General features: G+C 45.7%; 1 protein-coding gene across 2 annotated transcripts in view; it reads right to left on the reverse strand.

Annotated features, from left to right (window-relative positions):
- Positions 1–17647, reverse strand: part of SASH1 (SAM and SH3 domain containing 1) — a 167487-nt gene that overhangs the window by 117423 nt on the left and 32417 nt on the right. The window contains exon 2 of one of the 2 annotated variants that reach the window (XM_037034839.1): positions 5848–5976. In XM_037034839.1, coding sequence (XP_036890734.1) covers positions 5848–5976 — 129 coding nt within the window. Of the gene's footprint in view, positions 1–4732; positions 4867–5847; positions 5977–17647 lie in introns of those variants that run through there. The other variant, XM_037034836.1, reaches the window with a different exon arrangement.

Below are 17647 nucleotides of genomic sequence, written 5' to 3' on the forward strand. Positions count from 1 at the left end.
CTGAGAGGCTCGGACTCCAGCCTGGGCCCAGCGAGGCACCGCAGTGTCTCAAGAAGCCCAAGGACCCCCACCAGTCACGACAGACACCACTCTTACACGCCTCTTAGTCTGGGGCAGTCTCTGGAAAGATGAAATCATGAAAATTACAAGAAACCATAATTATACTCCAGAATCACTCAGATACCATCAGCGATGGCGCTGGTATCACATCTCACTGTGTTGATTGACAGTATTTTCCTCTACATTCCCGGTCCTTAGAGACCCAGGTGGGTCTCCACCTGGACTCCCATTTCCTGGTGCCCACACACAGAGACGTGACAAAGGTGTGATCTGGAGTCCACAGCAGTCAACACAGGGTCCCGCAAGGAGTCAGGGGACCTCTCCACTAGGGCCGCGTCGCACCAACAACCCCTTAAACTTGAGCAGAATCTTGCTGAAAGATGCCAAGGACACTGGTATGGCCAGTGACAAGAGGCCAGCGTGTGTGTGTCCCTTTCCTGGCCTCGGTGTCACTTTGACAGATGTCAGACTTAGCATCACTAGAGAAAGGCCCATTATGGACTTGAAAAGCTGCTGTCATTTCCAAATGCAGCTTCTCCCAGCCAAAAACACACACGAAGCTCAGGCTCGCGCCAAATATGTGAGAATACGGGCAACTTCCCTGCTGCTCACAAGCACTAATGATCTAATCCCCAGCAGAGGCCACGGCTGCCGTCCAAACATGCCGTGCCTTTAGGGCCCATTTGGTACTAAATAAAAACTCTCACCATGGTCCTCAATTTAAATCATAACTCCTGTTTACACTGTTGAATTTTCACCCATCTGTACTTTGTTGCCTTCATCTAAACTCACCGGCCCCAAAGACCCCTTATCAAGTTAAGTGCTTGATTCCAGCGGGGAGCCGGGAGCCGGGAGCCGGGAGCCGGGAGCCGGGAGCCGGGAGCCGGGAGCCGGGAGCCGGNTACTAAATAAAAACTCTCACCATGGTCCTCAATTTAAATCATAACTCCTGTTTACACTGTTGAATTTTCACCCATCTGTACTTTGTTGCCTTCATCTAAACTCACCGGCCCCAAAGACCCCTTATCAAGTTAAGTGCTTGATTCCAGCCGGGAGCCGGGGGCCGGGGGCCGGGGGCCGGGGGCCGGGGGCCGGGAGCCGGGAGCCGGGAGCCGGGAGCCGGGAGCCGGGGTGTGCTGGAAAACTAGCTTGCTGTCCAATCCAGAACGTTAATCACTAACATAATTATCAAAACCTTCCATTTTTCAGGGTTAACTCAAGCATCTCTGTGAGCGGGCTATATTTTTGGTTGGTTTGTTCTCCAGTTGACCTGTAATTAGCTCTTAAACACAATGCATTTTTGGACTTTTTAAAAGCTAAAACACCTAAATATTTGGACTTTTTAAAAGCTAAAACACCTAAATATACCTAAATATTTAGGTATCTATTTTGTCTAAAAGATAGTCTTTCAATCTCTTAAAAAACAAAGTCATAAAACCAATTTAACCCATCGCCCCAAACTCTCTGTCCTGGAGGCTGCCTCTAAATGACTTTTTATGCTGCTGATAAAACAAACTTAATGCTGCTTTTTTTCCGTATAAAATGTTTGAGGCTCCTTCCTAATGTTACGATTTCCTCACGGTGCTTTGGGTGGATTGTTTCTTCTCCGAGAAATCTCACATGCAGCCTCGACGGGGCTGCCTCCCAGCAGAGAAAGAAACAATGAAGTTGCAGGTGTCCAGACGCCACGCTGCTCCAACAGCCAAGCAGGGAAGAAGTGTGCCTCCTTGTCCGAAGGCAGAATTCCAAGTCCAGAAATACAGATACAATCTGACGCAAGCAAAGGGAGCATGATGGGCTGAAAATTACATCCTTTTAAGAAAACCGAGTTCCTATCAAACTCAATCTGTGGTCAGCTCACCACCTCGAGGGGGAACTTTACGTAAATGGCCAGAGTTATGTTCGTGGCTGAATGATGACCTCACAACCATCTCACCTCACGCGGGCATCTAGCCCCCTGGGCCCTGGGAATGACGTGTGTAGCACAGGGCACTCACCTGGCCTTCTGAAGCTAGAGACCGCCCCTTTGCCACTGCAACGTGCCTCAATCTCACAGAAAGAGAACTTGAATGTGTCGACTAGGGATCTTATTTTCCCACTAAGCACAGTTTAAAGGATGAACAGAGTTTCCAGCCTGGCTCAAATTAGCTCCCATCAATTTTACCCACCACCATATTACCATATTCTGCACCTCTGATGAGAACTAATTAAGCTCATGTGGTGCTTTTCCTCCCCAGACTGCCTTTTGCAGCTCTGGAACAGAGCACACCAAATTAGGCCCATCTGTCTAAATGGAAAGAAGTTATTTATCCCAATGCCGGGCAAGCTTCCTTTCCTACCTGGAAGCTGCCTTCTGAGGTTCCCGAACACCACGGGGATGGTTATGGCAACCCTAACTCCTGACCAGCTAGACTGGGGAGGGCAGCTGAGTGTTGCATCAAGGATAACCCAGCAATGTGTGGCAAGCATTTCCTTGCACAGTGAAAGGTCCAAGGCCATGAAGTTGGCTACCAAACTATCAAATAAAGTCAAACTTGCAACATTCAAGAATGCAGTGCAATACTTAACTGGTTCTGCAGCAATCTTGCCAAAAGGAAGGCCTTTTTTCCATCAACAATGCCACCAGCAGGAGGGCCTAATTAATTTTAACGAAGCAGAGGAGTCTTTTTGCCACATAATGGAAAGATATAAAATAACCCCACACTTCGCACAAGCCAGGGGACACGGTTATAAGAAAGAAGGCCTCGGCGACAAAGACGTCCACGTGTCTGCCTGGACCACGGAGTCAGGCTCCCAGCGGCCCCCAACCCACGCTTCTCAAGCTTCATTTGACTCTATTATACTAACTCCCATCTCTGCCACTGCTAAGTCAGTGAGTAAAAAACTAAGAGAATCAATAATCATTTGATAGTCTGGATATAACGTCACTCCTGACCCAAGCTAACAAAAAGAAATAAAAGCGCAGAAGAAGGCAAACACCCTACTCAGGTGAAAGTGGTCCCCATCTACTTGTAGGATATAAAGAGTGGAGTCTAAACAACTTGTGGGATCCCTTATAATGTAAAATGAATTATTAATAAAAAATTATCATCCCTGGCTGGTATAGCTCAGAGGATTGAGTGCTGGACTGTGAACCAAAGGGTCGCCAGTTTGATTCCCAGTCGGGACACATGCCTGGGTTGTGGGCCAGGTCCCCATTAAGGGTCACGTGAGAAGCAACCACATACTGATGTTTCTCTTCCTCTTACTCCCTTCTTTCTCCTGTCTAAAAATACATAAAATCTTTTTTTAAAAAGAATTATCTGCTGCTAGTTACTGTTTCTTCATTCCTAGTCTAAGTAGATTTATAGGAAAAAACATTTTTTAAAAAGGATTCATTTGAATCAGTTTTCAAACTTAAAAAAAAATTCACATTTCAAAAATCTACTTTAAAACAGATCTACATAGTCCCCCAATATATAAAAAATAGTCAAAACGGAGGTGGTCCGGATGGAAGGCACAGAGCATCTAACCTCATTTTCTGCCTCCTGCTCCTGAAATGGTCTAAAGGTGACCACAGGGGAACAAAACAAGTTGAAAAGCACAGAACCAAAATGAATTCAAGTATCATACGTGTAGCGAGTTTTAACTGATCATGCAGAAGTTTCAGTAAGCTACTTTATAATAAACACACGACATGGCAATATGAGCACACACAGAGATTATCCAGAGAACACCTGAGCTATTTAGTTAGTTACTATTTATCACATGCAAATTCAAATGCTCCACTACTCACACATGTAAAAATCTTTACAAACAAGCCAAAGGGATTTTTCAATACACCCGAGTGAGAGAACAGAATGTTGTCCTGAAAGATGGTGATTGTGAAGAGGTCTTAACGACATGGAAGAACCACAATAAAATGATAAGGAAGAAAAGAAGGAATTTTATTGCTGATATGAAAATGTCCAGAAAACCACCAAGCAGAGATCTGCTATATACCACGTGGTAGTGGCTAGGTGGAAGATTGGGGTGGTTTCTTGCTTCTTTAAATCTTATTTTGTTTCTAGAAGAAGGAGGAAAAGAAGAAGAGGAGGGGGAGGGAGGGAGGGAAGAACTAGACATCCTTTGGGCTTAAAAGTCAATAAAAAGGGTCCTGGCTGGTGTAGCTCAGTGGATTGAGCGTGGGCCTGCGCACCAGACGATCGCGGTTCGATTCCCAGTCAGGGCACATGCCTGGGTTGCAGTCTGGTTCCCTGCAGGCCAACTCCCAGCAGGGGACGCACGAAAGGCAACCATACATTGATGTTTCTCTCCCTCTCTCCTTCCCCTCTAAAGATAAATAAATAAATAAATACAATATTTAAAAAAAAATAAAAAGGTAGTACTATATATAGTGGCCAACATTAAGATATCCTTTCCCCTTAAATTAAACAAAAACAAATCCAGTCTTTTAATGAATACCAAGTGTTTATCATATTGCCCCAGCCAACACTCATTCAGTTTGACATCTGCAGAACTGGGTGGAAGGGATCTGATTTTTTTTTTGTCTTAGACTAGTTCAGCAGCCTGCAGTTGGATGCTCTGAGCACAATTAAGACCGTGAGAAGGCCCAAAGAGGGGATGTTGGACTCAGCACAGGGCCAGGGGCCACCTGCTGGGCAGAAGCACAGCCCCGGGGCCACACACTCACCACATCCAGGTCCTGCGAAACCCGCCGCTTCCGCAGCTCCTCCATCCTCTCGCACACGTCGGAGAAATAGGTATTGTAATAGTCTGCATACTGCTGTGCCAGGTCATCGATGTTGCCCAGGGAGCCGTCCTGAGGGGGAGGAGGGTGGGAGGAAGAAAGGGGAAAAGAACAAAGGGGGTCAGTCCACCTGCACACGCCTCACACGGTGTCGCCCCCCTCTCCGCAGCGTGGACAGTAATAGCTGATATGTATTAGGTGGTGGACGTGTGCCAGGTTAAGCTTCACGTGTGACATGTCCCAGTACTCAGGACGGCCCTACATCCCCTCTGCAGAGATGGACAGAGAGGAGCTCGAAGCAGCTGAGTGAGAGCCCCAGGAGGGCAGGGCCTCCAGCCTGGGACTACGTGGTCCCAGAGCCACAGTTAACTCCCACCTCTGCCTGCTTAGCAGGACTAGGAAAGCCCCAGGGGAGTCCCTTCAACCAAGGCACCGTGTCCGTACAAGGCTCCCTAGAGCCCAGGCGGGCCCACAGCAGCAGGAGAACCTCCTGCAAAGCTTTTGTGAAATCCGGATTCNATGATAGGGAAGAAAAGAAGGAATTTTATTGCTGATATGAAAATGTCCAGAAAACCACCAAGCAGAGATCTGCTATATACCACATGGTAATGGCTAGGTGGAAGATTGGGGTGGCTTCTTGCTTCTTTAAATCTTATTTTGTTTCTAGAAGAAGGAGGAAAAGAAGAGGAGGGGGAGGGAGGGAGGGAAGAACTAGACATCCTTTGGGCTTAAAAGTCAATAAAAAGGTAGTACTATATATAATGGCCAACATTAAGATATCCTTTTCCCTTAAATTAAACAAAAACAAATCCAGTCTTTTAATGAATACCAAGTGTTCATCGTATTGCCCCAGCCCACACTCATTCAGTTTGACATCTGCAGAACTGGGTGGAAGGGATCTGAATTTTTTTTGTCTTAGACTAGTTCAGCAGCCTGCAGTTGGATGCTCTGAGCACAATTAAGACCATGAGAAGGCCCAAAGATGGGGGTGTTGGACTCAGCGCAGGGCCAGGGGCCGCCTGCTGGGCAGGAGCACAGCCCCGGAGCCACACACTCACCACATCCAGGTCCTGCGAAACCCGCCGCTTCCGCAGCTCCTCCATCCTCTCGCACACGTCAGAGAAATAGGTATTGTAATAGTCTGCATACTGCTGTGCCAGGTCATCGATGTTGCCCAGGGAGCCGTCCTGAGGGGGAGGAGGGTGGGAGGAAAAAAGGGGAAAAGAACAAAGGGGGTCAGTCCACCTTCACACGCCTCACACGGTGTCGCCCCCCTCTCCGCAGCGTGTACAGTAATAGCTGATATGTATTAGGTGGTGAACGTGTGCCAGGTTAAGCTTCACGTGTGACATGTCCCAGTACTCAGGACGGCCCTACATCCTCTCTGCAGAGATGGACAGAGAGGAGCTCGAAGCAGCTGAGTGAGAGCCCCAGGAGGGCAGGGCCTCCAGCCTGGGACTACGTGGTCCCAGAGCCACAGTTAACTCCCACCTCTGCCTGCTTATCAGGACTAGGAAAGCCCCAGGGGAGTCCCTTCAACCAAGGCACCGTGTCCGTACAAGGCTCCCTAGAGCCCAGGCGGGCCCACAGCAGCAGGAGAACCTCCTGCAAAGCTTTTGTGAAATCCGGATTCCAGGACACCGCTCCCAGAAATTCTGTCTGGAACCTGAGACCACAGGGACCCACTGGAACGCTGCATCTGGGACGTACCTGAACCAGCCCCTGCCGTGAGACCCTCAGAAAAGTGGAGTCATCTCAAACACAGACACAAAAGTACACATTACAAATTCATCTAAACACACAAGGGGTCACATCTGTCTCTTTACTGAGGAAAGAGCCTGGACGCTGCTCTGGAGCTCACACTCCTGAGTTCACAGACAGCGCACTGCCACTTCAGGGTGGGCGACCTTAGGCTCGTCCCTGACCTCTGGCCATGGCAGGAACAGGAACAGCACCTACTTCATGGTGCAGAGTACTGAGGTCACACACAAAAACACTTAGAACGCAGCCCCTGGGAGTCCACCTGGTACATACTTAGTTAACAAATGTATCTAGCGGACAATATTCACTACAGATGTTTCAGACTAGAGTCTTTCTCTAGGGGAGCTGACTGCTAAATACACGTCTGAACACATACACACAGGACAACAGAAATGCTGCATCCACTTGTAGGTTAGGCCATTTCTTCTGACCTTTCCTTCCTTCCTTCCTTCCTTCCCTCCTTCTTTCCTTCCTTCTGAGAAAGGTCTCCCCTGCCCCTTTTCACCTCCCAACACATCCTTTCTCTGCTATGAGTAAATGACCCTACCAAGACAACCAAGGGGAATAATCTTACCAAGACAACCAAGCGAATACAACTTCTAGACAACCTGAAAGGTGCACACACACTTTCTATTTTACACACCCCGGGCCAGCCTTCTCACATAACTCATGTTAGCACAGCACGCACAGCAAAACACGTCTCACGCTGAAAAGCACATGGAAGACACCATCGAGTGGGACACGTCTCACGCTGAAAAGCACATGGAAGACACCATCGAGCTCTCTAGCCCTGGCTGGTGTAGCTCAGTGGATTGAGTGCAGGTCTGCAAACCACATGATCGCGGTTCGATTCCCAGTCAGGGCACATGCCTGGGTTGCAGGCCAGTTCCCAGCAGGGGATACACAAGAGGCAACCATACATTGATATTTCTCTCCCTCTCTCCTTCCCTTCTAAAGATAAATAAATAAAATCTTTAAAAAAAAAGGAGTTCTCCAAATGCCTTTGTGCTAAAGACCTCAGGCCCTGGTCAGGACTGGCTGCTGTTCCTACTTCCACATTCACTGATTTTACAGAACCACGTGCAGAAAACAGAAAGAGAAAGCAATGATTTCTTAGAAAATATTCTTCCTTTCCTGGAAGTAAAATCTTCTACAATTGAGCAAATTCCCTCCAAGTTCCCAGCGTAAGGCTCGGGGAGTGAAGGGCTCCTACAAGCCCAGTGAGGTACCCGAGCGCGTCTGGGCAGTCACTCCCTACGTGTCTGACGTGGCAAGCTGGACAGACAGTGTCAAGGCAGTGGGAGCTGCCCTGCCCTTCCTGTGTTTACTGGCAAGTAAATGAAGAGAAACAGCATCAGTCAGGATGGAATCGACGCTGAGCCTACTGGCCTTTTTTGCTTGACTGGCTTCAATAAGGAAAATGTCAGGAAGAAGTCACTCTTGAGAAAGAGGGAGCCAGGCCAGAACGTCTTAAGTAGAGGCTGCGGAAATATAGCATGATAAATCAAATTATGATCCTAAGGTTTGCCCTGACTCGCCCCAACTCAACAGCGAATGCCACATGGGCCACTGAACAAACATCTACAACCTCCCACGGGTTTTCCTGTCTCCTGCCACACTTTGCCTAATCTGCCATGGACCTGGCCCAAGTGACCTTGCTAAACAGAGATCTGATTGGGTCTTTCTCTCTCCCCTCAGAATAATCCCTGACACCTCCATCATCTATCCTACAAAATCAACCCTGAGCTGACCNATGTCAGGAAGAAGTCACTCTTGAGAAAGAGGGAGCCAGACCAGAACGTCTTAAGTAGAGGCTGCGGAAATATAGCATGATAAATCAAATTATGATCCTAAGGTTTGCCCTGACTCGCCTCCACTCAACAGCGAATGCCACATGGGCCACTGAACAAACATCTACAACCTCCCACGGGTTTTCCTGTCTCCTGCCACACTTTGCCTAATCTGCCATGGACCTGGCCCAAGTGACCTTGCTAAACAGAGATCTGATTGGGTCTTTCTCTCTCCCCTCAGAATAATCCCTGACACCTCCATCATCTATCCTACAAAATCAACCCTGAGCTGACCAGCCCAGCTCTCAGGGCCCTTCACCTCCTTCCCCAAATCCAGCTGAGTTGAGGAAGGAGCTGAGGTCTGCAGACTGGGGGAACCACGCAACCCCAAGGGGGTGGCTTTCCCCCAAGAGCAGGCCCTCTCCAACCCCATGCACCTCAGCCCCAGCAGCTGGAGAAAGTACTGGATGAAGCTTTAGAAATGAGGGAGGACACCTGAGCAACTCCCTCAGAAGCATCTGTCCCCACCACCAGCCAGGACTATGAGAGACAGGTGCCCACCGAGGCAAGGGCGTGAGGCTGGAGGGGAAGCACCTGGACAGTTTGGGGACACAGGGAACTAGGCTACCGTTGGTTTGGGCATCTGCCCTCTGTTAACCTACGATATTTGCTTATCCTTCGTAGCCACAAAGCCCTCACCATCCCACCTGTTCTCCCAGAGCCTCATGTTCTCTTAGGTCACTCCCCCTGCACAGACTGAGAAAAGACCAAGAAGCTCACTTTGCGGGGGGGGTGTCAGAAGGTGGAGGGGATACGTCGTTCAGCAACTTTATTTGAAAAGCCATTTTTATGAGTTTGTGCCCTGATCCCACTACTCCCCACAACAACCAGGGCCCGTGGAAGATCCTGGGCTCTCTAGAAGTGGTCTTGGTCTCTCGAGAACATGATGCAATCCTCATCCAGAAACTTCTGTTTTCATCTATCCAGGAAATGAAACAGCTTGCCACCTCTGACCAAATACGAAATCCACATCGTTTAATTCCGAGTAAAAATAACAAGTTCACTCAGAGTAAACTTGTTAGATGTCTTACCTGTTCATAATGGAAATTAACATCTATCTATCCATCTATCTATCTATCTGTCTATCTATCTATCTGTCTATCTATCTATCATCCATCTCCATCCCTCATTGACAGAGAGTCAGTGTCCAAGCTACAGCACTTCAATCTTGAATTCTTGCTTCTCACAAAAATAACCAGACTTTTCATGAACTGTACAACTCACCACAACCCACTGTTTTCTCAGCTCAATCAAGGCCACTCCAAAAAAATTTTCAACAACTTATTTATGTAGCTTTGCTCCACTTACTTTTCCCCCCTTTTCTCATATATCCTAGCAATACCTACAAAACCAGCTCTTCACTTCAGTTCCAAAGTTTCCAAAAGCCCTTAATCAAACTTTTCCTCCTACAAGTGAAAAGGTTTGATTTCCAGGTCCTCACTCCCAATAACTGGAAACTTTCTAGTAATCGGAAGCCTCAAAAATATACCGTTGCTCATGAGGTAGAAAGCAGCTGCTCAGCTAACTCAGGCCAATGACAGCAGACGTCTTAAACCCTGTCTTATGCTGCGACATTCACTCCACTTGGTCCTCAGCAGATGCCAACTTAGAACAGGGTGGCTCAGCTGCCTCTGTGTTTCCCCAAATTGCCTTCCAGATGTGCACTAAGTCCCCCAAATTAGCATTTTCATCAGTCTTGATGATTTAAATGCCGAGAAGGGCAAAAGAATTTTTAGAAGTATGTCTTTCAAAAGTAGGTCTCGCCCCGGCTGGTGTGGCTCAGTGGACTGAGTGCAGACCTGCGAACCAAAGGGAAGCCTGTTCAATTCCCTGTCAGAGCACATGCCTGGGTTGCGGGCCAGGTCCCCAGTAGGGGGCTTACAAGAGGCAACCACACACTGATGTTTCTTTCCCTCTCTTTCCCCTTCCTTTCCACTCTCTCCAAAAATAAATAAAATCTTTTTAAAAACAAAACAAAAATAAAAAGTAGGTCTTGTCTGCCACCGAAAGGAGCCCTTCCATCCATTCTGTTAGGGGACTACCCGAAAACCTTTGCAGCATTTCTGCCCAACGTGTTCTTACTTGAGATAGTGCAGATCTATGCAGTAAAAAAAAAAAAAATTTACTTCTACGAAAAATGTTTGCAACATTAGTCTGTAGGGAATTTAAATAACGCAGCTGTATTTCATAGCACCACACCTGGTACACATCTTTCTTTTTGGATTGTGAAGTGCATGGGTGACTCAGCGCCCTATGATGATAATCTCTGGAGGTGTGGATGTTACAAAATAGGCTTCTAACTATAGTAACTTCAAACATTCTTTAATTTATTATTATAAATACAATTGTTAAAACACTAAAAAAACTCCTTTTTGACCTTTTTTTTTCTCTCACATTTTCTGCTCTGGGGTTTATTACTTGCCTAATTTGTTTCGTTTCTTCTTTGGCTCTCATGGAGTAGAGGCTGAAAGCAATGCAAGATTGAGTTTAGGAACAGGAAAACTTTATTTCCTCAAAATACTTTTTTGAGAGTAAATTGTGAAACTATGTGTCACATTATCATTTTACAAGAATTCTTCCATCCCTGTCTTAGAGAGGGAGAAAGACATGCAAATTCAAGTTCTCTTCCTTTTTCTCGAGGTCACAACATCTTGCCACGTGGCCATCCCCTTCACTGGTACAGATGAGGCTTAAGTCTATGTTCTCACAATCAAGTGGGCTCAATGGAAAACAAACCTGTGCAATCTTCCCAGGAAGCCTCGGTGAATGTTTACACCAAACACCCATCTTTTACACATCAGTGTAAAAATAGAGATAAGGGGTATTGTACCAAACAATTCAGACTTGGGGGGGGGGGCGCTGCTGTTACAATCAAAGAGAAAAGAAACACTGTTCTCTCAACAAGTGATTTAACAATGTTTCTAATATTTAGGTCCCAGTAGATGTCTGTCTCAGCTAAATGTGAAAACTAAAAGCACTAAGGAGACAGAAGTATTTGACTCATTACTTTTGTTATTTTTGTTTCTTCTTTCTCCAGATGTCATTTTTGGTTTAGAGTGAGTATCTTCACAGGCTTATGTAGAAAAAAAGGAAAAAAAAAACCCTCTGAAGACACGAGGAGGCACAATGTAATATGTACTGCTACATGCAGATTATATGCAAATGAATGCAAATAAACTTATGGTCCTGCTATTTTAAGTAGGTACACAAACACAGCCTCGAGGGAAAATTCGGTGTGCTGCTCTGAATGCCCGAGGTTGGGAGGGAGAGGGAGAACAGATCTTGGCTCACTTATTTAGTGTGTCTACCTCTTCCGTCCATAATGATCGTACATATAGGGTATATTTGACGGAACGTAAATTAGATGTGATCTTTATATGGCTTAGTGTTGTTCTGGAGAGGGACAGAGAAAAATAAATATTTAAGTCTCCTACAAGCTAAATCTACTAAAAGAAATCTCTACCTACAAGACAGTGAAACCTAGCTGATTTCTTGACCAACTTCAAAGTGTTTTCATTCTTAATTAGCTTGTTTAAAGATTTTGAGGTGATAAACTCTTGCTACATGGCTCTGAAGAAAGTCACTGAATATGTAATAATTAACCTCAAATATTTTTCATATCACTCACAGCATTTCTGCAGATGGTTTGAGCTGGAATACAGTTTGTCTCAGAGAAAGACTTTTTTACACGTAACAACCAAAAACATATTCTAAAGGGACACATTAGGTCATAGCAGCAGTGAGGGGGGTCCTGGGGACCCACCCACCTGGTAGGCGATGGAGGGCAGCTGAACTCACACTGTCCACTCCCTTCTTTCCAAAAAACACTCAGACCTTGCCAAAGCCCGTGTCTAATGATCGCTTTGGCAAATAGGACCTTGGTGCCCATGCCCCCACTGCCATGCATGTCTGGTCTCCAGTTCACTGAAACCCGTTCCAGATGAGAGAAGGGTCTCACAGCAGGCAATGCTGACCACTTACTCCCTCCTTCCCAGTGCTTCCTGCGGTCTTCAGAAGTCTGGGGAAAGAATACTAGAAAATTTTGGAATAGGGACTCTCAATATAGGCAATGATTTGGGAATAGACTATATCTACTTACAACTACAAGCATTTATTAATGTAAACTACGTCTATTTGTAACTAGTACAACTATTTAAAAACACACACACAAACACAGGCATTTTAAATGAGATAAAAAACAAGCACAACTAGAAAGGTCTAAGTTTTTTGTATTCTTAAACAGACAAGCAACCGCAGTGGTATTCACCCTGCAGATCATAACTCATTAGGCTTCTATGGGTCAAGGTCAGGTCAGAGCAGCACCACTACTATGGGTAGCCAGCAGTTGGTGTAACAGTCTGTACAGGCTGAGCCTCTATGTCTAGCATTGGGTCTAAAGTCACTGTGCGTTGGCCAGGCTGGTAGTTGTAACAGAAGCTTATAGACATGAAAACGCATGGACAGAACAGAGCCCATGAGAACGCCGGGGCCATGAGAACAAATGAACTCACATCGGTTTCTCATCAGCTCTTGCCTGGACAGGATGAGCGACCTGGGAGAGACGCAGGAGCTCCTCCCGACAGACGGAGCACACGGGGCTCAGGACTCCCCGGAAGATGAAGGTGAGCGGGCAGGACTGGCACTTACTGCGGGTCTGGACACTGCCTCACGCTAACAGGATCAGCGAGCAGATCAGTGACACCAGGCAGGAGCCGCCACAATGCCGAGCCCTGTCCAGCAAGCTCGGAGTCTAAAATATAAGGCCACTGCTGATTCATTTCTGGCTTATAAGCTGATGCAAGACTAAGCCACCAGAGTCCAAATTTAGACATTTAAGAACAGCATTTATTTCAATAACATTGCACAGCATAGAACAGCATGAACAGAACAAAAATTGTTGGTGGTATATATCCCAAAAAGAAAGGGTGCAGATGCTCTCTACTTACAGCAGGGTTATGTTTCAATAAACTTATTGTAAGTTTAAATATTTAGGTCAAAAATGCATCAAGGACTTCTGGTCAAGATGGCAGTGTAGGTAAACAAGTCTCACCTCCTCACAGAACCACATCAAAATTACAACTAAACTGTAGAACAACCATCATTCAGAATCACCAGAAATCAGCTGAATGGAAGCCCTAAAACTGGAATTACAGAATAAACTGCATCGAGACTGGTAGGAGGGGTAGAGACAAAACAGGCTGGTCCCCACCCTCATGTGGTAGATAAAAATCAGGAGGGGTATCTCAGGAACAAAGGGTCACAGCCCCCAGCCCAGGGCTCTGGTCCCAGGAAGAAGTCCCCATAACTCCTGGCTGTAAAAACCAGTGGGCACTGAGGCTGTGAAAAACAGAAACTGCTAGACCCCCTTGCAGATCCTCTTAATGGGCCGGGGCACAGACTCACTCAGACTCACTCCCTCTGAGCTCCAGCATGGGGGCAGCAGAGTGAAAGGCACCAGAGACATACGGGGAGGAACTGAATTGCCTGGCATCAGGGCAAGAACTGAGGGGGGGGGGCAGCTTTCTCCCAACCAGAAGTGCTGACAAAGGCCACTGTTCCTTTCTGAGCCCTCCCCCAACAGAAACACAGAGCTGGCAGCAGGCTCCACATCTGAGACTCCATCAACCTGGCTCACACTCTTTGCCCCACCCTGGTGGTTCCCTGTAGCCCTGCCTCACCCAACTTTCCGGCGCACCCAAGCTGTTTACAGTGGCTTTTTCATATGAATGAATGGCTTGCCTTGGCCCTTGCTTCGGATATTCCTAACTTCTCTCAAACAAGCTGAATCTGGCTTCAGCTAGCCCCGTACCTCTTGCTAAACTGCCCCAGGCCGGGCACCAGCAGCCATCAGCCCTGGTTCGCAGCTTGGCCTCTCCTGGCACCTCTAAGCCCAGCACAAGTAGCAGCCATCTGCAGAGTACTCTGTAGCTTGCTCTGTGTGACTCTGCATGGAACACAATGGAGGGTGACCTTGGATGTGCCAACGGCAACCAAGGCTCAACTACAGCAAAAGAGTGTACACAGCCCACACAGTGGGCACACCTGGAGTACCCAGCTTGGGTGACAGGGGAGGCTGTGCTACTGGACCCTACAGCGTACATACTACATCAGGCCACTCTACCAAGCCTGGGAGACATAGCAGCTCCACCTAATACAAAGAAACAAACACAGGGAGGCAGCCAAAATGAGGAGACAAAAACATAGCCTAAATAAAAGAACAGAACAAAACTCCAGAAAAAAAAAATCTAAACAAAATGGAGACAAGCAATCTACTAAATGCAGAGTTCAAAACCCTGGTGATAAGGCTACTCAAGGAACTTAGTGAGGATGTCAACAGCATGAAAAAAAATCCAGTCACAAACGAAGGATACACTAATTAAAATAAAGAATAATTTACAGAGAATCAACAATAGACTGAATGAAGTCAAGAATCACATCAGCAATTTGGAATATAACCAGCGAAAAACAACCGATCAGAACCGTGAGAAGAAAAAGAATCCAAAAAAAAATGAGGGTAGTGTAAGGAGCCTCTGGGACAACTTCAAGCAAACCAACATTTGCATCATAGGGATGCTGGCAGGAGGAGAGCAAGAAATTGGAAACCTATCTGAAAAAATATTGGAAAAACAACTTCCCTAAGTTGGTGAAGGAAATCAACATACAAATCCAGAGCATAGAGAGCCCCAACGAGATGAACCCCAAAATGCCCACACCAAGACACATCATAATTAAAATGCCAAAGTTTAAAGACAAAGAGAGAACCTTAAAAGCAGCAAGACAAGTTAGTTATCTAGAAGGAATTCCCCCAAAAGACTATCAGCTGATTTCTCAACAGAAACTTTGCAAGAAATATTCAGGGTGATGAAAAGAAAGGAATTGCAACCAAGATCACTCTACCCGCAAAGCTATCATTTAGAATGGAAGGGCAGCTAAAGAGCTTCCCAGACAAGAAAAAGCTGAAAGAGCTCATCATCACCAGGACAAGCCAGTATCATATGAAAAGTTAACCCTGCGGAGGTCACAGCTGATCGAAGAGATACAAACAGTTTTCTTAAACATTGTTACATATATTGGATGCATAGTTTCAAGGTCACGACTAGCTGCATGTTTGTACATGACTAATGTTAAGACATAACATTTAAGCTGTCAGTTTGGTTATAACACGCGTTTCGTGAGGGTGTGTGACATCCGATAGTAAATTGTACCTGAGAGACACCGCTTATCAAAATATTTTTACAAATGTTGTGAAAAGCATTTATGTCTTGAACATAGCAATACTGTTTGCAATGATTGTTACAAAGGTTTGCAAAGCCAACTATTGAAGATTTATATTAATTAATGTTAAAGACATTTTTGGTTATATTTTTTGAGCAATACTCCACATTTCTGTTATTTTAAAAGAAAACTTTTATTCTTTATGGTTTTATTTCTTTGTTTAATTTCTAGCTTGCAACTGAAAATAAATAAAAATCATGTATTTTATTATATAAATATAATAAATACAAACTTGTAGCATTTTAAATATTTTTTTTACATTTCAGCCTATACTGTAATGAAAGTATCTCTCAGATACACAAGACCTACACTGTAATTTTTTTTACCACAACCAAAAAGGGACTTATATAAGAAAAATAAGATGATCAGCCCCAGTGGGTGTGGGTCAGTGGATTGAGCACCAGCTTGCAAACCCAAAGGTCACTGATTCAATTCCAGTTGGAAACAGGGAACACGCCTGGGTTCTGGGCCAGGTCCTCATTTGGAGGTATGTGAGAGGCAACTGATCACTGTATCACTCACACATCAATGTTTCTCTCCCTCTCTTTCTCCCTCCCTTCCCCTCTCTCTAAAAGTAAGTAAGTAAAATCTTAAAGAAAAAAAGAAAAAGAATATGATAAAAAATACGAACAATAAAATGGCAATCCATGCATATCTAACAACAACTAAGTAGTACAGCACAGGAAATAGAGCAGCCAGAGGACATATATGCATGACCCACAGATATGAACAATGGTGAAGGGACTGCCTGGGGGTGGAAGGGGCTGGGGGTGGGGAGGCAGAAAAATTGGGGCAACTGTAATAGCATAACCAATAAAATATAATTTTTTTTAAAACAGGGAAAGATACACTGAATACATCTAATCTACCAACATTGTAGCTTAGCCTAGCCTACCTAAAGCATGCTCAGAATGTTTACATTAGCCTACAGTGAGTTGGGCAATTACCTTGAGTTTCATTTTAGAATAACTGCCTGCCTCTTTCTTCTCACTAAAGCAGGACACAGATGAACATTTCGTAGACATGATGGGATACAAAAACACAAAACACAATGTCCAAAAATGCTGGCAACACAGCGCCCTGTGGAGTATGCACCGTTCACCCTCGTGGCCACGTGGCTAATGGGAAACTGTGGCTCCCAGCTGCTGCCCGGCCTCACGAGAACATCAAACCACATATCGCTCGCCCAGGAAAGATGGAAATGCAAAACTCTAAGTGCAGTTTCTCTGAATGCACATCACTTTTGCACCACCGTGAAGTTGGAAAATCGTAAGTCGAACCATCATCCAACTGTACTATTTCCTACAATATCTGTTTCAGTTATGCATGTGTATAACTAACTATACCTGATCACCTGATGGAAAATCATCTTCCAGCAAACCTGTGAAACGTTTAAAAGTCACCAATGGAGTCTGTCCCCCAGGTGGCACTCTGGGGTCCTCCCACCGTGGAGTCTCAGCTAAAGTCCCCTGCCCTTGGAACTCTCCCAACTCCCGTCTACAGTCACCCCTAAATGCAGATGCCGCCCCCCAAGGCTCTCCCTGAAATTTCCCCTTCTTGTGTTCCCTATTCTCTTAGAGAAACATGCGCGTTTGGATGGATTTAAACTCACAGCAGAAGCATTTTTTCCTTCTCATCTGCCCTCAGGTCCAGGGCAGCCTGCTTGACCCTATGATATGAAAAGTTTGTGATTTTTTTTAAAACCAAGAATGTTATTACCAAAATTGAAGGAAGGTGAAAAGTCTGGCCTAAATATGAACAAACTCAGTATTCTGCCCCCGAGAGGAGTCGCTACAATAAATGGAATGAAGGTGACCTCGGAGAGGGGAGTGCACGCTGGCATCTCTCACTCACACTGACGGGCAGGTATGACAGAGAAAGTGATGCCGGCTACAAAAGTATGCTCTTCCATCATCAACACCTAATGGAATAGTACAGTAATAACGAAATAATATATACCGACACATATGAC

Source organism: Sturnira hondurensis, unplaced genomic scaffold, assembly GCF_014824575.4.
Source record: "Sturnira hondurensis isolate 20B ecotype Veracruz unplaced genomic scaffold, ASM1482457v3 Scaffold0022201, whole genome shotgun sequence".
Taxonomy (NCBI): Eukaryota; Metazoa; Chordata; class Mammalia; order Chiroptera; family Phyllostomidae; genus Sturnira; species Sturnira hondurensis.